At 36.7% G+C, this 26063-nt stretch overlaps 2 protein-coding genes across 11 annotated transcripts in view; one reads left to right on the top strand and one right to left on the bottom strand.

Annotated features, from left to right (window-relative positions):
• The window catches only part of RCHY1 (ring finger and CHY zinc finger domain containing 1), a 35235-nt gene extending 25430 nt beyond the window's left edge, over positions 1-9805 (bottom strand). For 2 of the 6 annotated variants that reach the window (XM_016951583.3, XM_016951584.3), the window contains exons 1-3: positions 9204-9335; positions 4241-4360; positions 3884-3999 (exon numbers count right to left, since the gene is read on the bottom strand). In XM_016951583.3, the coding sequence (XP_016807072.1) occupies positions 3884-3999; positions 4241-4360; positions 9204-9335 (368 nt within the window). Of the gene's footprint in view, positions 1-3883; positions 4000-4240; positions 4361-9203; positions 9478-9711 lie in introns of those variants that run through there. The other 4 variants (XM_063809547.1, XM_517222.6, XM_001154449.6 and 1 more) reach the window with 4 other exon arrangements.
• THAP6 (THAP domain containing 6) lies at positions 8933-25015 on the top strand. 5 transcript variants are annotated; one of them, XM_016951587.3, is made up of 5 exons: positions 8933-9047; positions 10480-10579; positions 11819-12026; positions 16771-16896; positions 22000-25015. In XM_016951587.3, the coding sequence occupies exons 2-5, from the start codon at positions 10500-10502 to the stop codon at positions 22252-22254; spliced, it is 669 nt and encodes a 222-aa protein (XP_016807076.1). In that variant the 5' UTR covers positions 8933-9047; positions 10480-10499; the 3' UTR covers positions 22255-25015. The 5 variants fall into 5 exon arrangements, with proteins under 5 accessions (XP_016807076.1, XP_016807077.1, XP_001154851.1 ...); XM_016951588.3 differs by having other exon boundaries at positions 8955-9058; XM_001154851.7 differs by lacking the exon at positions 8933-9047 and adding an exon at positions 9481-9569.
• The last annotated feature ends 1048 nt before the right edge of the window (positions 25016-26063 follow it).

Below are 26063 nucleotides of genomic sequence, written 5' to 3'. Positions count from 1 at the left end.
TAATACTGAAAACACTGCCAAAGATATACTGCCTACACATTACTGTGCACCTACTGTATATATGGCAGTGGTCACCAACCTTTCTGGCACCAGGGACTGGTTTCATGGAAGACAATTTTTCCATGGACCGAGGTTGGGGGATGGTTTCGGGATGAAACTGTTCCACCTCAGATAATCAGGTATTAGATTCTCATAAGGAGTTCACAACCTAGATCCCTTGAATGCACAGTTCACAATAGGGTTTGTGCTCCTATGAGAATCTAATGCTACTACTGATGTGACAGGAGGCAGAGCTTAGACAGTAATGGTCGATCACCCACCACTCACCCTGCACTGGGCAGCTCAGTTCCTAACAGGCCATGCACCAGAATCCGCACCCCAAGCACTGGGGACCCTGATATAAGGCACTCCCAGGTATAGAAATTTAAAATATGAAAATACCGTGATCTCATGAAGTTTAATATTTACCATGTAGCATGAGATGTGTACTTTGCAGTAACAATAACTTGAATGTCAATAAATCAACCAATAAAAGAGGGTATGATTTTCTTGGTTGTGTGTGGTAATTAGAAGCTATGTGTAGATATGATATACAAAATAACACTACAAAAGTGAAAATGAATTAGAGTTAATCAAATAGGATGAATCTTAGAAACAGAGCTCAGTAAAAAAACAAAAAGAAAAAAAGGCCATATATATGATTTTTAAAATAAGCAAAATGAAACATATATTGTAACTTCTACTTCCACAATGACGAAATAGCTTCTATAGGACTAAAACTCCTACTGAGAACTAGAAAAACTCAATTTAAAGAAAACAAACAAGCTGTTTAAAAGTAGTAAAGAGCAACTGAGTGCTTGAAGGGCAAAGATCTCAGAGAGAAAGGAAATATACTGAGGCAAAGTCAATAGTCTCTACTTCTTTCTTCCTTGAGAGATTTTTAGACCCTAAACTGTGCTGTGACAAGCTAAGAAACTAAACAGAGAGCAACAGGTAAGAGCCTAAGAAACTAAGTAAACCCTCTGAAAGTACTCCTATGCTAGGGGACCAAAATTTGGAGTCCAGATTCCACCACGAAAGAGATGGGCCTGGTAAACAACCCTAGCTTTAAGTCAAGATCTCCAAGGGACTATGTCCTAGGAGCATAAGAATAAAGGGAGGAAAAAAAAAAATAGAACAGGACATACAAAAAAAAAACAAAAATTAGACTCTAATCATATCAATGCTAAATTGGATTAAGGTTATCCATCCCTACATTAACTGCCTTCTGAAAGAAAATTAAATTCTCTCTGAAAAAAAAATAGCATCGAGAGCTTAATAAATTTTTACATATTATGTCCAACAATCAACTAAAAAAAAAAATCAAGCACGTCAAAAGGCAGAACCAAACACCAAGGGAGAAAAAACAGAAAACAAAACTTACCCATAGATAATCAAGATATTGGAGTTATTAGGCACAGTCCTTTAAATTATCTGTGATCAATACATTCAAAGAAAAAAAAGGTAAAGAATTTCACCTGACAACTAGAAAATAACAAGAATGAAGATAAAATATAAATTTTATAACTTAAATAAATAGATAACTTGGTAGGCTTAAAAGCAAATTCAACGCAGCAGAAGAGAGACCTGGAAGTTAATCTGTGGAAAGTATCCAATTTAAGCATAAAGAAAATCAAAGTAGGAGAAATACAGGAAAAAAAAAAGAGATATGGGATGTAGTAAAAAGATCTATGGGATAGAGTCTCAGAAGAGGTGGGAAAACGGTACAGAAACATTATCTGAAGAGAAACTGGCCAAAAATATTTCAAAATTGACAGAAGACATCAAGCCACAGATTCAAGAAATGCTACAAACCCCAAGCCAGATAAATATTACACTCAATCAAACCTGGACACATGGAAAAAATACTAACAACCAATGACTTAAAAAACAGCGAGAGGAGGATAAAAGACATTTTAACTTCAAAGAAGCAATAATAATCCTGAGAAGTGATATTTTTAAACAGAAACCATGGAATCAGAATATCTTTAAAGTGTTGGGAGGTCAGGGGAACCAATACCTGCAAACTTAGAATTCTACACCCAGCAAAAATATTCAAAAATGGAGGCAAAAAAAGACATTTTTCAGAGACAAAAAAAAAACAAAAAAAAAAAACTGAGAGAATGTATCATCAGCAGGACCTCACTAAAAGAAACACTAAAGATAATTCTTTAAGCAGAAGAAAAGTAACTCCAAAGATAATGCTGGAGACCTACAGGAAAGAAGGGCAATAGAAACAGTAAATATATAACAACAATAGCATATAAAGACTCTTAGTGTTTAAGGTCCTAATATTGTCCAAGAAGTGATAAACGTATTATTCTAGTAAGTCAATGATGTATGTTATAATTTCTAGGATAACCACTAAGAAAATAATTGAAAAATGTATAACTAACAAGCCTATAGAGAATAAAAGCAAATAGGAAAGCAACAGATTAATCCAAAGAAGACAAGAAAGGAGAGGAAAAAAGACAAATACTAAGGCAATAGAAACTACCAAAACTGTAGATTGAAACACGAACATATCCTAACTACCTTAATAAAAAACGAACTACATACTCCAATTAAAAGACAGTTTTATCAAACTGGATTGAAAAATTAAAACTCAACTATATGCTGTTTTACAAGACACATGACTTAAATATAAGTATACAAAAATGTCTAAATGGAAAAGGATATACATGCAAAAACTCATCGAAAGAAAGCTGATATAGATATAGTAGAGCCTAAGGCAGGAAACATTACTAAAGATAAAAAGACACATTATATAATAATAAATGGGTCAATCATACAGGAAAATGTAATAATTTTAAGTATGTGACCGCTGAAAGACATGGCCTTAAAACATACAAAACAAAACACAAAAGAGCATATACTATATGATTCCATTTATTAAAAACTTCCAAAAGTCAGCATACTGGTTACCTTTGGGGAAGTGTATTAATATGGAGGGGGCACACAGGAAGCTATGAAGGTGCTATGAATGTTGTGTTTCTTGATCTGGGTAGTGGTTACAAAGGCATGTTCATTTGTTAAAATTCATAAAATCATTTGCTTATAATTTCTGTATCTTTTGGTAGGTTGGTTATCCTTCCTTAAAAACAAACTATATTTTAAAAAAACAAAAAAACAAAAAAAAAGCAAGAAAGTGATTTAAAATATTCAAGACAGTGATTACCTCCAGCAGGGACAAGAAGAAAGGACTGAATACGGAACACCTTGGGCTTTGACAGTATTGGTAACATTCCTTTCCTAAACTCGGTGGCTTATTCACTGTACTGTACTTTAGACACACTTTACATACATGCTTTAATATACATCTAAAATACTCGAGATTTTTAAGAAAGAAAATAATTCCTTATACACCGACATGTCAACAGTAGCTTGTCTGTGGTTAGGCTCTGGTTATTTTATTTTTATTATTTCTACTTTTCTGTTTTTTCCAATTTTTATAAAATCACCTGTATTTCTTGATAATTTTTTAAATACTAATTTTTACAAAGGAAAAATTTATCCCAATTCTCTACCTCAGTTGCCCATAAAACACTTTATATAAAACATATTTTATATTCCAAAGGTAAAATTCTAAATAGCTATACAATAATTGATGGGTAAATTAAATTATTAACAAATTATGAATAAACTTTTTAGAATGGATATGTTCTATAGCTTGATTGTGCTGATAGTAAAAGAGATATCGGTATTTATCAAAACTCACTGAATTGGACACTTAAAATGAATGTATCTTATCAGATGTAAATTATATCTTAATAAAGTTGATTTTAAAAACTATTATTGCATATACATTAGAAGCAATTAGATAAGAACACTTTACATACAGTACCTACAAATTCCACAGTTTTCACAGTGATACTGCTTCTTATCTTTGTCAAACAAATGGCATATATCGCAATAATATTCTCCAAACAATGTGCTACATTCTTCACAAGTCTGTTGGGCCTAAAAAAGACACATAATTAAAAACTGCAATAAACTAAACATTTTGAGTTACCATTTGAATATCTAGAACTTATGTTCAACTATATGCAGTTTATTTTTATAAGTTTTGAAACACCTAAACCAAAGATATTGCTTATTCTAGAAGTTAAAGAAATCTTATTTATGATACTTTTGATTAAATTTTTTCAAACCACCTTAATACAGCTTTTAAAAAGAAAATAGAAATGTCATAAAATCTTACATGTTGAATTTTTTCACAGTTTATGCACTGCACTTCCTTCACTTTAAAGCGATCTAGTTGATGATCTTCATTGTTATCATGACACAAGCGGCAAGTATAAAGCTTGTCACAGCAAGGTGCCTAACCCCCATGGAGAAAAAAGAGATATAGTAAGAAGCAAAAGAAACTAAGTGTGCAATACAAAAAGAAAATTTCTTCCTCCTCCTCCTGGATGGAACTGAAAGATTACACCCAACAGATCAGTTGCTAAACTGATCCTAAACATAACATTTCACTAGTTTCTTGGCATATTTTATGTTAATTCTTCCCTTCAACATCACTACGTCTGTATGAAGTTGAACACAACTTTAAAACAAAAGAATTATGAAGGAAATCCCTAGATTAGTATAATCCCACAACACCTGATATGCTTTGGCTGTGTTCCCACCCCAATCTCAACTTGAAATGTATCTCCCAGAATTCCCACGTGTTGTGGGAGGGACTCAGAAGGAGGTAACTGAATCATGGGGGCCAGACTCTCCCGTGCCATTCTCGTGGTAATGAATAAAATCTCATGAGATCTGATGAGTTTATCAGGAGTTTCCACTTTTGCTTCTTCCTCATTTTCTATTGCCACCACCATGTAAGAAGTGCCTTTTGTCTCCCGCCATGATTCTCAGGCCTCCCCAGCCATGTGGAACTGTAAGTCCAATTAAACCTCTTTTTCTTCCCAGTCTTGGGTATGTCTTTATCAGCAGTGTGAAAACAGACTAATATAACACCCCAATTTCATTCTGAGCCTAAACAGCAAACAGGCAACCTCTTCTTAGACATTTCCAGATAAATTCATTTACATTAAAAATAATAAAGATTATATTCTTATTTTACTAGCTTTTATTAATCATCAACCTCATATCTAATATTGCACAAAATGCAACAAATGTAAGAGACAGCCCTTGTTTTGAAGCACGGCAAAGACTGCCAGTTGTCCACCAAAATCTATCCTCTCCTTCCTGGGCACAATTGTTCAGCTATATCAGACAGATGGCCATATGCCCTAAAACATGACAAAATGATACAACAGAAAAATCTCATCCCTGGAGTGACCATGTGGAGCAAAGCCTCATCACCAACCTGCATCACTCGCCTTGGAATTGTTAAATGGAAAGAAATAAAACCTTTATTCTTTAATCTACATCACTGTTGGGTTTTTTCATTACAGCAACTTTACCACTACAAGTATATCAAGAGATTTCCAGGCCAGTGACTTTCCAATACACTGTGACCTTACAGATCCACTCATTTCTGAAGGCTTCCTATGCCTTGACTTACCATAACGTAGTTCATTCCTTAAAGATTTTAACACTGAACTGGCTTCCTTTTTCTGCAACTCTCAGTTCCTTGACTTTGTCATTTCCAATAACCTTGTCCTCCAACCCACTATTCTCATAGTTATACCGCAGAACAGTAGTTCTCAAATGGTTTGGTCTCAGGATCCCTTCACACTTTTTAAAATTACTGAGAATCCCAAAGAGCTTTGGTTTATGTGGATTTTATCTATTGACATATACCACATCATAAATTAAAAAGGATAGGTTTTTAAAATATTACTTCTTTTTAAAAGTAACAAACTCATTACTTGTTAACATAAATAACATGTTTTAATGAAAAATAACTATATTTTTCCCCCCAAACAGCTGAATTCTTCTATCTGCTTATGCATTCAAACAGTTGTGGCTGAAGTACAAAAAGAAACTCTGGCCTCACACAAATATGCACACTGGAAAAGAAAGGAGTATTTTAATAGCCTTTTTGGAGAATTATGGATATCATTCTCTGATATTACACTAGAACAACAACTCAAAGGGTAGTTGCAACATGAAATCTGAAATCGTATCAAGGAATACGATTGATACGATGCCTCTTTTCTTCCTTGGTTACATTAAAATCTATTGCTCTATCTTGCACTTCAAATGGATGTTTTACTCATGCATTGGTCATTTGGAGAATACCAGTTCAGTGAGTTATTTACATCTTCTAAATGTTCACACATTTAACATGCAATATCAAAAAATCATATTCGTTAAAAGTCTTTAGGTATTGAAGAAAATCTCACCAAAAAAAGTCTTTTAAAAAGCTTCCAACCTCACAAAAGCTAATAAAAGTTTTCCAAAATTCTAATTTTTGTGTGAAAGCTTGAATTTTATCACTGGCAACAAATACTGTCATTTTCATTTGTAGTGAGTCTCACTTTTCTCCTTTTTGAGAAAATGTCTGCCAACTACCCAAATGTGAATGACTACAATTTTTTCAAGTAAAAAATGCTGTTCCATGAAAAAAAGCAACTAGTTCACTTTACAATCCAATTGCACAAGAGCTTTTCCTCAAGACAACCCTCTAATTTCAGTTTGCAGAAGTGTTTGATCAAAACTTCCCATGTCATTGAACAGCATATTAAAAGATATATTCAAGGGTTGAGATTTGGTTAAAATTAACGATTTTACTGCTTTATCAACATTTTTAAGTGAAGCTGGCTTTTTAAAAAAACTATAGGTGTAATATAGTTCAGTGCCACTGTCTTGATTCAAGCTAAGATACTAGCAATACTAAACAGTGCTTTTCCACCATCAATGCGTGTGTCAACAGACTGAAAAAAAAAAAAAATCTTAGTGTTCATAGAAAGTAGTTTTGGCCTTGCAGAGCCCCTGAAAGGACTTCAGGAATCCCCAGGGTTCCATTCACCACACTTTGAAAACCAATGCTACAGAACAACGGCACCCTCTTTGCATCTCAATTCCAAGGATGAAATTCTCTAACCATTACCTCCTCCCTAACTTACTCCAAGTCTCCCCTTGCAACACCCTAGTTCCCTTCTCAGTTCCTCTACACTCATGGATAACAATCCCAATCCTGGTTGAATCCTATTTGACTTCTATCAGAAGCAGCTGAATATGGCTAGAGAAAAAGCATCACCGTCCTTGCTGGTTCATATGAAGTGGACACTTACTACCACGTTTCCCTAGTCAATTCTCTCATTCTTCCAGAGTCTAAGACCTAAGATTTAGATGATCATTTCACTTCTTCTCCTCTGGCTTTAAAACTCTAACAACTCTTCCTCCTTAACACTCTGCTGATGACCTTATTTCACTATAAAAACAGTAAACATACTTCCTGCTGACAGGCCTGAAAAGAACATCCTCCTATTATCTCTATTAACTTACTTGCAAATATACCTCATTCTCTGCCTTCCCTTAGGCAGAACTGACAGTCTGTGTTTCTAAGGCCAACTCCTTCACTTGTGCACTGGATTTCATCCCCTTTGGCTACTCAGGGACAATGCCCTTACAGTTTTCTCACTCTCTCCTGCATTATAAAACGTTCTCACTCTATTGTATCATTTCCTAGAATATACAAACATGCTGTAATACTTCCTCTCTTAAAGAGGAAAAAATATGGTGCCAGATCTCCCAGCAACCACATCTTTTTTTTTGCTCCCCTTTACAGCTAAACCCCAAGAATAGCCTGTAAGTGCTATTTTCAATTCCACTCCTCCCATTCTTTCCTAAATTCACTCTAATCCTGATCTCTCCACTAAAACTCCTCTTGTCAAGATCACCAGTGACCTCTTCCTTGCCAAATCCAAAGGGCAATTATCAGTTATCTTACTCAAACAGCTGCATTCGACCCAGCTGACCACATCCTCCTTGAAATACTTCACTTGGCCTCTGGTATTTAAGAGAGGGGGGTGGGGAAGGCAAAAACTGTTTGACACCTAGGGCGAAGTATCTTAGTGCTATGATACACAGATCTAATTGTGTGGTTTATGGGGGGCGCCAAGATGTTAAATTCCGTTTTAGACCTCAAGTTTGAAAGAATAATAATACATCTCAGTAGAAATTGAATCATAAGGATAGCATTCAATTTCCTTACACAACACTTGGTGGATGACCAACATTTTTAAGGAGCTTCATCCAGTTCAGTGGAGCAATGTTCGTTAAGCCATGACCTATAGGAAAGAGTTTAGGATGCAAGTACAGGCCTGAGACTTGAACTTGCTTCTAATAATGAGGCAGTGACCAGCAAGGCTGACTTGTGAAGTGAAAGAACAAAAAATAATAATACTCAGATTGACGATGATAGTAATAGTCATGGTGGTATATATTTACTACTCATTTACTTCAGGGAATGCACCCTGTTAAACACTATAGACGCCCTTTAGTATATAATCCTCATACACTTTTATGAAACAGGCGCTATCATCTCCATTTTACATACGGGGTAGAGAGGAGCTAGCTAAAATCAGTTATTAAAGAGGAGAGCTAAGATTTGGGGATAGGGTGGTTGAGGTTCCAAAGCTCAAGTTTTCTAAGCAAAATTTTTGTACTGTTTCTTGCAAGGAAAATCAGGAAACTTCAATTGAATACGTGCCAATTTAAAAAAAATACAGATTAAGAAGTTTTCTCAAAGTAACAATACATGCTTATTAGGCACTTTCCTATATATAATTTCCTATTTAATGGCAATTACATGATTGTCTTCTTTTTTGGGACACACGTTTTCTCCTACGTCTGAACATATGCACTGCCTTTAAAATGAAGCTGGCAGGCTATAAAACTTTACCACAGGAGCTGAAATCGTATTCGGGTTCTCCACTTGCTTATTTCCATTATCTCCACTTCCATTATTTCATCACACACCTGAACGGAAAACCCCAGTACAGGCCCGGGGCTGCCTCAGTCTACTTCGGCAGCAAAAGACGAATAAGCCCACTGGCAAAGAGACCACTGTGCAAGCCTAATCACTTCCCAAGAAGGGTTTTGCTTTAAAGGTACGAAGCAGGTAGGAAAGGTGGGGCTTATCGCCTTGCCAAAAACGTTTTCCTCAAGAAGAACCCAGTTCCAGGTGGAAAAGGTATCCTGAAAATCAGGTTAACCTCAAACTTAAATCCAAGCCTAACCGCCTGCCCAGCCCGCCCCAGCCCAACCTGACGGAAGCTTGTCAGGGAAGAGTCCATAGAAGGCGTCACCTTTAGGAGACATCCTCTGTCATAGTGCTCGCAGCCCCGCTGACCTCGCTCTTGACCGCCGGCGCCATCTTCCCGGGCCGTCGCCGCCATCTCCTCCACCTCCCCTCACATTCCACCGATCCTTCCCCCAGGATAAAAACCACGCCCAGAGAAGCTGCGCCTCTCTAGCACACCCCTCCCAGCCCCAGCGGCCACCAGCGACAATATGGCTCCTAAGCACGTGACCCGGGGCAGACGGATTTCCGGTTCCCGGGGCTACGAGGCGGAAGCGAAGGCAGACGCAGTCTCCGTTGTTGACGTTAGTCGCAGTCTTCGCTGCTAACGGTAATAACTCTTAGGTTGCCTGTTTTCCCCCAATCGCTACCCGCCCAAATCTCAGGGCGTAGTTCGGCGCGAGGTTGGCGGCAGCGGCGCGGAGACGCTGGTTGGCCCCAGAGGAAAGGACGCTCACTGGGCGCATCGTTACCTGTGACGGGTCCTCCCTCTCTCCCTCCGGTGGCGGGGAGCCTGGAGAAAGGGGCGGAGCTCGGCCCGGGCCCAGGGCTCAGCGGGTCCCGCGCGCTGCTCTTGGACGCCAGGGCACTCGCTGGCACCTCGAAGTGCTTCTTGCTTCCTCCCTTTCCCGTTTACTTGCTGTTCTTTCAAAATATATACTGACATTCACTATTGCCAGTCACCAGCTAAACCGTGAGGGCAAAAAGTAAGGAAAAATAGACACACTCCACCATGACCTCATGGAACTAACAAGACTGGTGGAGGAGGAAGACATTAATAAGAGCAATCACTGCAATAAATGTAAGATTACAACCTGGAGAAGTGCTAGGAAGAAGTGTGTGTCCTGTGAGAGCTAATATTAGAGCAGCTCTGACAATCTGAGTGTCAGTCAGGGAAGGCTTCCCTGGGGAAGCGATGCAAGCCGAGGGCTGAAAGATGGGTAGGAGTTAGTGTGCAAAAGGCTTTGTGGCACAAAGAACATGGTACCTGTCAGAAGGTGGAAGGGAAATGTACAAACCAACAAAATTGAAATCAGACTCGGGGTACATAGCTAAATGTGTTTCTCCTTATTAAAGAGTCAAGGCCCTGGAAAATGATGTAAGCAAAGCTGCAGGTGTTAGAAGAAGATATTTGTCTTTAGCTTTCTATCCTGATTTTGTGTTTCCTAAAACACCGGGAAAGGGAAAATATTCCTTCAGCTTTCCGGTTACTAACTCTTAACATTCTAATTTTCTTTCAGTTTTGTTATGAGTTGCTAAAATGGTGAAATGCTGCTCCGCCATTGGATGTGCTTCTCGCTGCTTGCCAAATTCGAAGTTAAAAGGACTGACATTTCACGTGTAAGATTTTGCGGTAGTTAAGCCAAATACTTTGGCCATGTTATAAAAAGCAAAAGACAGTTCTACTTAAGTCTTCAATTTTGAACTTTAGTTCCCGAGTCCTTTTTAAATAACCTTTTTGTTAAATTTGAAGTGACAATGTGATACCTTTACATGTTTATAATTTAGTTTAAAAGTTTTAAGATATCAGAGACTTTAAGATATCAGAGACTGGTTTACAAAAAATACCATAAGGCTAACTTTTGCTAATATTATTACTTTGTATTTTATCACACCGCCAAAGAAATTCAATGTTGTTTACATGTAGTTTACAATCTGAATGAAGGAGCTTTGCTCGAATATATTGCCCTCTCTATTTAGAAGTAGATCAAGCATAGGTTATAGAGAAAAAATACAAATTACAAGTTAAGACCAAGGGATCTTTAGCTGTGTTGCAAATAAATCAAAATGAGTTTAGTTTCATATTTTAGCCATTCTCTTGACAGCCATGAAGGAGTAAGTGAAGGAGTAATAAGATTTAATAGTTGTTCACTTGTTAAAGGTTTATTTTGCTGCTTTTGTGCCAGGCACTGTCCTATGTGTTAGAGAAAGATCTCCTAGCTATTTTGTTAGATATAATAAATCAAAACTGAGCATATATATCCTACCTTATTTTAGAAAAATTTGAACCAGCTTGAAAATTGAGTAAGATATGGCTATTAGGCCTTCATATCTCTCAAAATAGCTCTGATCTCCAGAACTCCACACTGCAGCTATTCTCTGCATTCATTCACTAAGCATCTGTAGACCTGCTATGTATTAAATGCTGTACTAAGCAATTTTCTGGTGCTGACAGAAGAATGGAATTACAAGGGGCCCTTTTTATCGAGGATAAATTCTGGATATCATTTCAGATAGGAAAAGGCCCAAGTGATAATTCTTTTATCATCTATAGATGAATAAATACCTTCAATTGTGGATCTTACTATAAGATGCTAAATATCCATTGAAACTTTTCTTCCTTATAATGTGAGAAAAATTGAAATGAGGGCCATATATCTGCAGCATGATTGGCAGAAAATCTGAATATTAAAACGGAAAGTAACAAAAGCATGAATTATGGTTTCCTAAATATTATAATTCTCAAGACTAATAAACTAGTTAACGAATCAATTTAGTCACAGTTGTATAAGGCAGCTTTAATTCAATTATATAGCAATAGTATTTGATTTTAAAATATTTTTTGTATTTTTTTTCTAGATTCCCCACAGATGAAAACATCAAAAGGAAATGGGTATTAGCAATGAAAAGACTTGATGTGAATGCAGCCGGCATTTGGGAGCCTAAAAAAGGAGATGTGTTGTGTTCGAGGCACTTTAAGAAGACAGATTTTGACAGAAGTGCTCCAAATATTAAACTGAAACCTGGAGTCATACCTTCTATCTTTGATTCTCCATATCACCTACAGGTTTGTTTATGAGATACTGTTTACCATCATTGCTCACTTTTTTTTTTTTTTTTTTTTTTGAGATAGAGTCTCGCTCTGTCACCAAGGCTGGAGTGCAGTGGCACGATCTCAGCTCACTGCAATCTCTGCCTCCAGGGTTTAAGCAATTCTCTGCCTCAGCCTCCCGAGAAGCTGGGATTACAGGCGCCTGCCACCACACCTGGCTAATTTTTGTATTTTTAGGAGAGATGGGGTTTCACCATCTTGGCCAGGCTGGTCTTGAACTCCTGACCTCGTGATCCACCCTCCTCGGTGTCCCAAAGTGCTGGGATTACAGGCATGAGCCACCGTGCCTGGCCATTGCTCACTTTTTATGATACTATTGAAGAACCTTCACCACTCTTGCTAACATTTTTATTGTTTGCTTATTCATTTGAAGTCTGTTCTTGAAGTTTTAAATTTGTAGACTGCATCTTCAACTTTTGTGTAGGAGTATTTTACCAGTAACCACTCATAAATATTTGTATATTACTAAGGTTTGATGAAGTGGGCTGACTTTAGGAATTAGCATAACTGAAGATTTTTGTCTAAAAATGGAAGTTAACATAAGAAGGTTGAACTGATGTTCCAAGTTGGCAGTCCTTAACACTGGGGCAGAAGTCAGGAGTAGAACCACTAACAGGACTAAAGTACTTGTAAGAGCCACATACATGCAAGCATAAAGTCTAGGTAGGATCAAAAGGAAGAAAACCAAAAAAGAGATCTAAGAACAGGAGAAGAAAAGGTCAGGAAAAGAAAGAACAGTCAAATGAGTAAACGCTAATTGAATTCCATGTTTTTTCTGGGTAATATTCCCATGGGTTGGCTGCCTCACCCTCAGTATCTCTCTTGACTTTGTATACCTGAAAGTGAATTTCTAGAACCTATAGACATTGATTGATTGATTCCAGTGTGGAAAATTCAGGGAGAGCCTCCATTGAAAGGGATCTCCTTCCTGGCAGCTAAAAACAAGAGAAGTAGCCAAAAGCGTACCCGCTCCCGTGCAGTCCTGGTCACTTTCTGCAGTTGGTCATATTGTAGAACCTGAGTGATCAGGTAGAGAATGCCTCACTTTCTTCGGTGCTAATAAATATACAGTATCTTGGGAAAGTTGGTCTAGGGCTTTTGGTTTTTTTCCTACCACCAAGGTGTCATCTAGCCGTAATGTTAAGGGGACCTTAAGAAATATGGGCATAATAAATCAAATAAACCATAAGTTACTAACTTTCAAAAACTATTGATTTTCTTATAACAAATAAATTTTTCATTTTAGAAAATAAGATTATAGGAGCAAAAATAAAATAATCACATAATCCATAGATAATACTGTGAACACTTTGATCTGTATCTTTGTAATTATCCGTAAATATGCATCTATACTTATATAGATAATCTTCTGGAAATAGAATTATACTGTATACCTTTTCCTTTATTTGCTTTATTGGGTTTTTTTAAATAGTGTGTACTATGTGCCAGGCACTATTCCAAGTACTTTACATGTCTATTAACTCAGTCCTTGAAAGAACCATGTCAGGTAAATACTATTATTATTTTCATTTTATCACTTGAGAAAACTGAGGCCCAGAGAACTAGAATGCCCTTCCCAGGGTCACACCTGTATTAAATGGCAGAGGCTAGATTTGATCCCAGGCATTTTGACTTCAGAGTCTACTATTAACTACTACTCTCCATGACATTAAATATTTTCCTACACCGTAGCTTTCAAACTTTAGTCTACATAAGGATTATCCAGTGAGTTTCTTTAAAATACAGAATCCTACATCTTCCAGAGAATTAGATTCAGTAAATTGGAGTGTACTTTCTAAAAAAGCATCCCAATCTGTTTGTGCTGCAGATCTATGGATCACATGTTTAAGAGAAACCTATGTAGAACATCACTTTTTTTTAACTAAACTTTATGTTGAAGTAAAATATATTTGTGGAAGACTGCTTGTAAGTGTACAAATCAATGAGTTTTCACAAAGTGGGTACACTCATGTCACTCCCCTCAGACCAAGATATAAAACATTGCAAGTGACCCAGAAGCCTCCCTCACATGCTTTCCCAGTCACTACTGTCTTGACTTTATCACTGTCAATTATATACATGGAGTCCTGTCTACAGTATGTACTCTGGCTTCTTTAGCTCAACATCTTGTATGATTCATCCACATTGTAGCATGAGATACTGGTCCATTAATTTTCTTTGCTGTATAGTATTGCATTGTACAATTTCTTCATTCTACTATTGATAAATGTTTGGGTGGTTTTTCACACTGGGGTTATTATAAATTGTGCAGCTCTGAACATTTTGGGGCACGTCTTTTTTTTTTTTTTAAATTATGCTTTAAGTTTTAGGGTACATGTGCACATTGTGCAGGTTAGTTACATATGTATACATGTGCCATGCTGGTGCGCTGCACCCAGTAACTCATCATCTAGCATTAGGTATATCTCCCAATGCTATCCCTCCCCCCTTCCCCCACCCCACCACAGTCCCCAGAGTGTGATATTCCCCTTCCTGTGTCCATGTGATCTCATTGTTCATTTCCCACCTGTGAGTGAGAATATGCGGTGTTTGGTTTTTTGTTCTTGCAATAGTTTACTGAGAATGATGATTTCCAATTTCATCCATGTCCCTACAAAGGACATGAACTCATCGTTTTTTATGGCTGCATAGTATTCCATGGTGTATATGTGCCACATTTTCTTAATCCAGTCTATCATTGTTGGACATTTGGCTTGGTTCCAAGTCTTTGCTATTGTGAATAATGCCGCAATAAACATACGTGTGCATGTGTCTTTATAGCAGCATGATTTATAGTCCTTTGGGTATATACCCAGTAATGGGATGGCTGGGTCAAATGGTATTTCTAGTTCTAGATCCCTGAGGAATCGCCACACTGACTTCCACAATGGTTGAACTAGTTTACAGTCCACCAACAGTGTCAAAGTGTTCCTATTTCTCCACATCCTCTCCAGCACCTGTTGTTTCCTGACTTTTTAATGATTGCCATTCTAACTGGTGTGAGAGGGTATCTCATTGTGGTTTTGATTTGCATTTCTCTGATGGCCAGTGATGATGAGCATTTTTTCATGTGTTTTTTGGCTGCATAAATGTCTTCTTTTGAGAAGTGTCTGTTCATGTCCTTTGCCCACTTTTTGATGGGGTTGTTTGTTTTTTTCTTGTAAATTTGTTTGAGTTCATTGTAGATTCTGGATATTAGCCCTTTGTCAGATGAGTAGGTTGCGAAAATTTTCTCCCATTTTGTAGGTTGCCGGGGCACATCTTTTGGTCCATTTATGTACACATTTCTATAGGGTATATATACGCTTCAATTAGAAGTGGGAATTACTGGTGATGTGGATGTTCAGCTTGGATACATATTGCCATAGCTTTCCAAAGTACTTTTGCAAATTTATAGTCTTACCATCAGCATATAAGAATTCCTTTGGTTCCATATCCTTGATAGTAGTTGGTGGTGTCAATTATATAGACGATTTTTTACTGACCATATAGTAGTTGATCCTACATATGAACAATAGTATGTGTAATCAGTCTTCAATATTGTGTATAGGCTGTCATCTTTCCTTATTTTAAACAGGACTAAAATGAACATTATTGTAGCTGGCTTATATCCTTATTTCCTTGAACTAAATTCTGCAAATAAAATTGTTGGATCAAAGACTATATACACTTTTTAAAGATTTGCTTTCGATAAAGATCATCCAAAGCCTCATTAGAAGGCTTGCACCAATCTATCCCCCTACTAGCTATGTGTAAGAATGTCTACCTACCCGAATCCTTGGTATAAGTTGTGTTTGTAAACTTTGCTAAAATTGATAGGCAAAATGTTATCTTATTGTTTTAATGTATCTATGAACACTCGTGCGTGTCTATGTTTTTTCATGTGTTTATTGGATATTTGTATTCTTTTGTGAGTTACTTATTCAGGTCCTCTTCTATTATCTTTTTCTATACTGTTTTGTAAAAACACTGGATATCGAGGATAGGAATCATTTAACTGCCATCTACATTGCAGTTCCTTTTTTTTCTCCCCTTTCTCCCACATTCCTTCCCAGTTACTTTTTATTGTTTGTCTTCAGTTCTAGTTACGGCATGGGTTTTTTTTGAAATTCAGGCTTTTTTCAATGTAGTCAATTCTATATTTTCTTGTGTTATATGACGTTAGCCTTCCTCACTTTAAGATTATATAAATATTCTTTATATTTTTTCCACCTCCTCATGGTTTTCTTTTTTATATAAAATTTCAGTACATGGAATTTCATTGTGGTTTATTATGTATAAAGGATACAACTGCTTTTCTTAATTAGTTGATTTTTACATGGTTTGTCGCCTTACTCTACTTATTTAGAATGCCACCTTTATCCTAAAGGCATCTATCTACTTGATGATCTATTTCTAGGTTTTTCTGTCTAGTCCTAACAAAAGAACACACTGTTTTAATTATTGTTATTGTATATTATATTTTTAATAGCTTGTAGGGTGTTTCCTTTTTAGGAAAATTTGTGTTTTCAGATAACCTTAGAGTTGATTTCAGAAAGTTCTTTTAAAATTATCTGGGTGGAATTTGCTGACTTTTAAAAGCAATTTCCATGAAAAGAAATGTGGTATTAACTTCACTATACAAAGTTAAGAAGGAATAAAAATTTAAGAAAGAATAAAAGTATCTCACTTGATGATTATTATTAACTACTCTTAACAGGGGAAAAGAGAAAAACTTCATTGTAGAAAAAACTTCACCCTCAAAACCGTTCCAGCCACTAACTACAATCACCATCTTGTTGGTGCTTCCTCATGTATTGAAGAATTCCAATCCCAGTTCATTTTTGTAAGTAAATTACTTGCTGAGCTCATGTTAATTCTTTTAAGATGAATATGTCCTCTCCATTACAATCAAATTTTTCAGAATCCTAGCAAAATCTAGGGGTTAATATGTAATATCTACAAATAATATTGCTTCCTAGAGTCATTGTAATTTATATATATGCAACAGCAAAATAGAGGTAGTTAATCCTTTGGTTACATATGTAGTTCACTGAAGAAAGCTTTTGCAAGGATATTTCTACCAAGGAAATAATTCTTCCCTCTAACTGCTATAATTTCCGTATGAAATATGTAATAAAAAATAGCTATTTAAGTTTTCTCAGTCATACACATACAGAGTATTCAAGCTTGCATTTATTTATTCATCTCATTGCTTATTCATGTTAGAGGCAGGCATGGAATCTAGATCTCTTTTACTATCTTGATTAATACAGGTTTATAATAATTTTTTCTATTTTTGTGGGTACATAGTAGGTATGTATATTTATAGGATACATGAGATTTATTTAGGTATACAATGCATGATAATCACATTAGGGTAAATAGGGTATCCATCACATTAAGCATTTATCTTTTATGTTACAAAAAATCCAATTATACTTTTAGTTATTTTTAAATATACAATAAATTATTGTTGGCTATCGTCACCCCATTGTACTATCAAATACTAGATCTTAGTCTGTCTAACTATATTTCTGTACCCATTAACCATCCCCACCTCCCCCCCATCCTGCTACCTTTCCCAACCTCTCGTAACCATCATTTTACTGTCCTATCCCTGTGGGTTCAATTGTTTTGATTTTTAGATCCTGCAAATAAGTGAGAATATGTAATGTTTGTCTTTCTTTGCCTGGCTTATTTCACTTAACATAATGTTCTCCATTTCTATCTGTGTTGTTACAAATGTCTAAATCTCATTTTTTTAATGGCTTAATAGTACTCCATGGTGTTTAAGCACCACATTTTCTTTATCCATTCATCTGTTGATGGACACTTAGGTTTTTTCCAAATATCGGCTATTGTGAACAGTCTGCAACAAACATGGGAGTGCAGATATCCCTTCGATGTACTGGTTTCCTTTCTTTGGAAAGGAAAGGGTGTATACCACACCCAGCAGTGGGATTGCTGGATCATACAGTAGCTCTATTTTAGTTTTTTAAGGAACTTCCAAACTGTTCTCCATAGCGGTTGTACTAATTTCCCCCGACAGTGTACAGGGTTCCTTTTTCTCCACATCCTTGCCAGCATTTGTTGTTGCCTGTTTTAGGTATAAAAGCCATTTTAACTGGCATGAGATATTTTCTTATTGTAGATTTGATTTGCATTTCTCTGATGATCAGTGATAATGCGTACCTTTTCATATGCCTGTTTGCCATTCCTATGTCTTCTTTTGAAAAAATGTGTATTCAGATGTTTTGCCCAGTATTTAATCGAATTTTTAGATTTCTTTCCTGTTGAGTTTTTTGAGCCCCTTATATATTCTGGTTATCAATCCCTTGTCAGATGGATAGTTTGCAAACATTTTGTCCCATTCTGTGGGTTGTCTCTTCACTTTGTTGATTGTTTCCTTTGCTGTGCAGAAGCTTTTTAACTTGATGTGATCCCATTTGTCCGTTTTGCTTTGGTTGCCTGTGCTTGTGGGATATTACTCAAGAAATCTTTAGGCCGGGTGTGATGGCTCATGCCTGTAATCCCAGCACTTTGGGAGGCCAAGGTGGATAGATTGCTTAAGCTCAGGAGTTCGAGACCAGCCTGGGAAACATGGTGAAACCCCATCTTTACCAAAAATACAAAAAGATTAGCTGGGGGTGGCGGTATATGCCTACCCAGCTGCTCAGGAGGCTGAGTGGGAGGATCGCTTGAGCCCTGGAGATCAAGGCTGCAGTGAGCTTGATCGCATTCACTGTACTCCAGCCTGGGCAACAAAGTGAGAACCTGTCTCAAAAAAAAAAAAAAAAGAAAAGAAAAGAAATCTTAGCCCAGACCAATGTCCTGGAGAGTTTCCCCAATGTTTTCTTGTAGTCGTTTCATAGTTTGAGGTCTTAGATTTAATTCTTTAATCCATTTTGATTTGATTTTTGTATATTGTAAGAAGTAGGGATCTAGTTTAGTTTTTCTGCATATGGATATCCAGTTTTACCAGCACCGTTTATTGAAGAGACTGTCTTTTCCCCAGTTTATGTTCTTGGCACCTTTGTCAAAAGTGAGTTCGCTGTAGGTGTGTGGATTTGTTTCTGAGTTCTCTTTTCTGTTCCATTGGTCTGTGTGTTTGTGTTTAAGTATATGGCATCTTTAACTTATCACAGGCTATGTTAAAGTGGTATTATTCCCCTTTATATACAAAAATCTTATAGTCGTATACTTTCGTTTTTCCTTTCTCAATCTTTGTGCTATTGCTGTCATGCATTTCACTTTTACATATGCTATAGACTCCACACCATTATTGTTATTATTTTTGTTTAAACAGTAAATTATTCTTTAAAGAGATTTAGATGATAAGAAAAAAATTGATATTATCCATATAGGTGCCATTTCCAGGGCTTTTCATTCCTTTGTGTCAGTCCATATTTCCACCTGTTATCATTTTGCCTACAGGACTTACTTTAACATTTCCTATAGTGCAACTATGCTGGTGATGAATTCTTTCAGTATTTCTGTTGCTTAAAAAGTTTAATCTTCACTTTTGAAAGATATTTTCACTAGGTAATCAAATTCTAGGTTAACAGTTTTGGGGGCGGGGGCAGTTGTTTTTGGTACTTTTTAAGACGTTGCCCTGCTGTATTCTTACATGCACCATTTCTAATGAAAAATTTAATTAATGTCATACTCACCTTTATTCTCTGTACCTAATACTTCTTTTTTTCTTTGCTTTTAAGAATTTTTCTCTTCTTTTAAATTTTTTATTTATTTATTTATTTTTGGAGACAGGGTTTCCCTCTGTCACCCATGCTAGAGTGCAGTGGCACACTCACAACTCACTGCAGCGTCAACCTCCCAGGCTCAAGCAATCCCTCCACCTCAGCCTCCTGAGTAGCTGGGACTTACAGACATGTGCCACCATGCCAAGCTAATTTTTGTTTGTTTTTGTAGAGACCAGATTTCTCCATGTTGCCCAGGCTGGTCTCAAACTCCTAAGCTCAGGCGATCCCCCTGCCTCGGCCTCCCTAAGTGCTGGGCCAGGCTTGAGCCACCGTGCTGGACAATAATTTTTGTTTTTTTCTACTGCTTTTGCCTAATCTGATGATGATATGCCTTGGTTTCATTTTCTTCATATTTCTTGTAATTAAGATTTGTTGAGCTTTTTTATTTAGCAGTTTATACTTTTTATCAAACTTGGAAAAATTTTGGCCATGATTTCTTCAAATATTTCTTTCTATCCCAATTTTTCCCCTCCTTCAGGAATTCTAATTATGTGTATATTAGGCTGTCTGAAATTGTGCAACGTGTTGCTGATGCTTTATTTTTTTTCTATCTCCTTTTCTCTCTGTAGTCCCTACTGGATAGTTCCTGTTGCTGTAACTTTACATTCACGAAATCTTTTCTTCTTCAAAAAATACACTGCCATTCTCTCCAGTGTATTTTTTTACCTCACACATCAGTTATCTGTAGATATTCTATTAGAGTCTTTTTTATATATTTTATGTGCTTAACTTTTTGAATATATAGAATACAATTTTAATAACTTTCTTAATTGTCTGCTAATTCTAACATTTGTGTCAGTTCCGGCTTGGTTTCCATTGATTGATTTATCTCTTATTATGACTAATGTTTTCCTGCTTATTTGCATGCCTGGTAAATTTTGCATGCCATGAATTTTGGGTTTTAATTTGCCAGATGCTAGATATTTTTGTATCATGTTTTCTTGAGCATTGTTCTGGAGTACAGTTAGTTAGAAACTGTTTGACCCTTTCAGATTTTACTTTGTTTGACAAGACTGTTTTGCATACTTAGTGTCCATGAATCTTGACATTTTCAAGTCTGGCTAGTGGGAATAGTGGCTATGCCCTGTGGGCACAGGGCACTCCTAATCTCTGGTTGTTCTTTCCTCAGCCTTGAGTAGTTTCCTCATGTGCATGTGCTGATCTTACTCCATGGAATACTCAAAGGGGAGCCTCTGAAGATCTTGAGTTTTTTCTGTGCAGCTCTCACCTGTCTAGTACTTTGTCCTGTGAACTGTAGCTACTTTGGTCTCCCTGGATGTTTTGCACTACCTCCTCAGCTCAGTCTGCTAAGCTCTGCCTGGGTTTCCCTTCCTTGCCCTGAGGCCGAGAAACTCTCAGGCAGTTAGCAGGAGCAGTCTTAGGTCTCACCTCTTTGTTTCCCATCTGTCCACAATAGCTGCTGTCCTTGCCAAATATCCATTATCTTAAGAGCTATTTTTTTCTGTCTTTTAGCCTTATGTTGGTTCTTGGAGGTAGGGGTCAATCCAGTCTCTGTTACTTCATCTTGGCTGGAAATAAAAGTCTTCTTTACTAATTTTAATATTAAATAATAGCTTTTCAAAATTATTTTATAGTACCTTTATAAGCTATGTCAGTGTTATTTTCCCTATTCCCAAATGAAAAAGGAATAAAAGCATACCCAGCAAATTTAAGCATAACCACAATAAACACCAAGAGGAGTTGTCTCTTGAAAATTCCAAGACCAGAGTCCTCTCTAAATCCCCAACACCGAGCCTGAGAACCTGCTGCAGTACTCCTTTCCTGTCATACCTTATCAAATGCAATAGCCATCCAATAAAGTAACCCAGTTAAAAACTTAATTTAAATTTGTTTGATAGGTAAAAATTAAACTTAGCAGCACCACACTGAATGAACAAAAGCTGTAGAGTCAATTCAAGTGTCATGCTATTCATAGAGATAAGTGCTTCCCATCCATAATATTCTGCAGTCTTTGTGTATGCCTGGCCTTAGTAAAAGGAGGGATGCCCTTAGCACCCTAAATATTGCTTCTACCCCCATCTTCTTCCTGTGTTCCTTAAACCTCTATCACCAACTTAAAAATGTTCTCCAGGCATTGTAAATGAAGAAACAGCTTAGACCTAGTTATAAGCTTTTATCCAACTACATATCTATCTGATTTAATAACTTGGTGTTTATGTTTTTAGGAACATAGCTACAGTGTAATGGACAGTCCAAAGAAACTTAAGCATAAATTAGATCATGTGATCGGCGAGCTAGAGGATACAAAGGAAAGTCTACGGAATGTTTTAGACCGAGAAAAACGTTTTCAGAAATCATTGAGGAAGACAATCAGGGAATTAAAGGATGAATGTCTGATCAGCCAAGAAACAGCAAATAGACTGGACGCTTTCTGTTGGGACTGTTGTCAGGAGAGCATAGAACAGGACTATATTTCATGAAATAATTTCATGTTACATTCCACCTAAAATTGTCATTGGTACAAATTTTTATAAAATCTCATTTACCATCACTAAATAATATCCATCATTTAAAGTGCTGCTTTGGATTCTCTGGAGCATTATGCATTATAGTTGTTATCCAAAGACTTTTTTGAAAATATGCAGAAATTTGTGGTAATTATGTATTTGTGTGACTTGTGACAATTATGTTTTATAGACCTACACTAGTGCCAGGTCACTATTGTAAGATGTTAAAATCTCAAGAAAATTTCACAGAGCTAAAGAAATGATGTCAAATTAGTCACATTAAGCTATAGTAGAAGGAATTGGACACTTCTCCAGATATTTGGCTTCAAAGGAGTACCTTTACTTACATGTGCTTTATGGTAAGTACATTGAATTTTACTTTAAATGCATTTTACTACAAAGCACAATTCAATTGTAATACATATCCATCTTGGATTCAATCCAAGGTGCTTTAGCTATCAGTAGTACCAAAGGATCTTTTTACAAGGCTTCCTGTGGTATTGACTCTGAGAATAACACATAGTGAAGATCTGTGGGCTTTTAAAATTGTTCACAGCCAATTTAAGAAGACCCCTCATGAAGTCTCAGTTTTCAGTACAGTACATCATTCCTCCTCACTAGGAGCACTTTGATGTAAACCAGGATAGCTTTAAAAAGACAAAAAGGATCATAGATCTGATTTTTAAATGGTTGGTTGCTCTGACAGATCTGAACACTTTGCTTCATGACTATTTTGTCATAAAGGTATATGTTTAAAATCTGAATGCCAGTACTAGCTCTATACTTTTAATACTGCTTTGTATTTTATATGTAAAGTAGTATTGCTGACATTTTAAAAAAATACAAAATACAAAAGAAACCATTAGAAATTAATAACTGTGGCTCTTCCAGTTGAAATAGGAATTGGAGAGAAAGGATTAGAATATTTTAATTAGGGGAGTAGATTATTGTCCAAAGGCTTTTATTTAGAGAAATGGGTAATTAAAACAGCAGCTTTAGAATAGCTTCTTACTGAATATGCAAAAGAATAATTCCTTGTTATTTCCTAATTGATCCAAGTCTCATAAATTTAGCTTTTGTCATAATTCCTTACCGAAAACAACTGAAATTGAGAGTCATAAATACTGTGGGTTAGAATAAAAACCATTTGCCAAAGCAACAGTCTACTTAGAAGCACATGTACATACATGGACCTCATTCAGAAGTCCATGTTGTAGCAGTTAGAATTTGAGTATCAGCCATTTCATTGTAGTAACAAAAATTGAATTGCATTCTGTGCTCAGTTGTTTATTGTAATTTTATTTTTGTTACATTAATATTAGTTAAGATATGGTCACTTGAATTTTTTGTATTTAAGAATTTTCTGTTTTAATGCATGTTACACTTTTATGTAGGATTCCAAACCTTCCCTCTAAATGGGATTTAACCCACATCTGCGAGATCAGCGTTATGCTAAGAGGAAATCACTGAGGCCATATCTTTTTACAATCTGAAAAAAAAGTAGTAAAAAGGTAGTTAAAAAAAAAAAAAAGGCCGGGTGGTGGCTCATACCTGTAATCCTAGCACTTTGGGAGGCCAAGGCAGGCAGATCACTTGAGGTCAGGGGTTCAAAACCAGCCTGGCCAAGATGGTGAAACCCCATCTCTGCTAAAAATACAAAAAAAAATTAGCCGGGCATGGTGGCACATGCCTGTAATCCCAGCTACTTGGGAGACTGAGGCAGGAGAATTGCTTGAACCCGGGAGGCGGAGATTGCAGTGAGCCAAGATCATGCCGTTGCACTCCAGCCTGAGCAACAGAGCAAGACTCCATCTCAAAAAAAAAAAAAAAACTACTTTCATTAATTACCCATTATTTATTTTAGTTACTTAATTTTGAGTTCATAAATGGCCACCCTAATGGAAAGTTTGGGTATGATCTTAGGTTTTATGGAGATGTTTTCAATAGAGATGATTTTTCCCTCACCCTATTTGTGAATATATAAATTAAAGTAAGACAATGGAGTAAGTAAGAGGGTAGATCCAAACACAGTATGTCTAAATTCTAGCACTCTACTGGCTGCTTAGAATACACCAAACCTGGAAGACCTTTACAAGAGTAAAATCCCAGTCTGCCACTATCAAAATTGCCACAGTCACTTTTACTACTTGTGTTCATAGTAGACTCAGCACTTCTTTTTCACTGGACCTAGTATAACTGAGAAATAAATAACTGTGTGCAAAATATTGGTATCATTAAGGACCCAGAGCTGCCCATTTTCTCTTTGTTCTGATAGGGAAGCAATTACTGATAGAAATGTGAGATTGAAAATAGGGTCCTCCCTGCTGCTCCAAACAAATGCCTAAACACACAGTATGTATCTCAGTCCTCTGTTCCCAGAGATTCCACCCTAGCCCAGGAAAGAACTGTCCTGTGTAAAGCAAAACCCAAGTCATCCGCCTCCAGAAATTTCTCTGGCCGCCAAGCCTGACCCTAAGGGTTCCACTTTGCTTTAAAAGCTAGGAGTGGCCTCTAGAGCCAGGAACACATTAATTCAACAGTTCAACCTCAGCACCAAGTCAGGTACGAAGCGCTTGATACGTGGAATTTTTCTCTATATCAAGTTTAAATTTCTGGAAATAGACTTTGGTTGCTAATGACAATTACAGTTATACCATAGTCTGTAATTTGAGAAAAGGTGAAATGTATTAAATATATATTTAGTTTTAATAAAAAGATAAAATTATTACAGAAATAATTGAGAGAGAGAAAATCTATTATTTATTTGAAAAATAAAACATTTTATCCGGTAATGTGTTATGTGGTTTTATACATTGAGTTATTCAATAAAATGGGCAGAGAAAAATGAAGAGTACGTACGTAGAGGTTTTGCTTTAATTTCTCCTCCACCAATAACTCTAATATGGGGTCTGCAAGGTTAGATGACCCACGTAGCAGGCCAGCTTTCAGCACAATATGGACCTATCATAGAGCCCTTTTCTGCATTGGCCCTCACTCAAAACTGTCAGATGTGATGTCACCCAGTATATAAAGGAGAGCAGCATTCCTAGGTGTGAAATATGCTGCCTTTAGAACCCAAAGAGGCCTGTCAGGCATTGTGCTTTCTTCTTCATAGTGGAACATACAGGTTGTAAATAACTTGTCTCTTACTTTAGAGGGGATGTCTTAGCATGCCGCAGATCACTGGATACTTCTCCCCCAAAATTTTACTGATGTTATAGGCCCCTGAATTTCATAAGTTTTATCTCACCATCTGGAGCACATGTGCTTTATCAAGGCCTCCAATTAACTAGTCCTCCCATTGGATTAACATAATCCATCAGTAGAGTGAACTAAGTGATTTTCCATAGAATGTCTGTCTGGTCTAGACTTCTTTCAATTATAACAGAAGCAAGATCATTAACATAACCTTGGGGACAAGACCATATATGTATACTGTGGTTTTTTCCATGTGAATGTGAGCTGTTTCTGATCCTTTAATAGGGATGGAAAACCATGCACCCAATGGTTGTATGGCATCTACCCATAGACATGTTAATCTGCTCTAACAAAGATGCCACATCTGGCACAGCAGCTGTAATCAGGGCTACTCGTTGGTTGAATTGTCCTTAGTCCAACTGTCATCTTGCAGGGTCTGTCTAAATTTTGCAGGGGACAGAATGGTGAATTAAATGAAGAGAGATGGTGGAGGCCACCATTCATGTCTATCTTGTATGTCTGTAAAGGTAGCACCTCAGTGAGCCCCACAGAAAACTCTGAAACTGGGGTCATACACAAAAATG

Source organism: Pan troglodytes, chromosome 3, assembly GCF_028858775.2.
Source record: "Pan troglodytes isolate AG18354 chromosome 3, NHGRI_mPanTro3-v2.0_pri, whole genome shotgun sequence".
Taxonomy (NCBI): domain Eukaryota; kingdom Metazoa; phylum Chordata; class Mammalia; order Primates; family Hominidae; genus Pan; species Pan troglodytes.
Note: the sequence above shows the minus strand (reverse complement) of the source record. Positions and strands in the feature narration are given on the sequence as shown.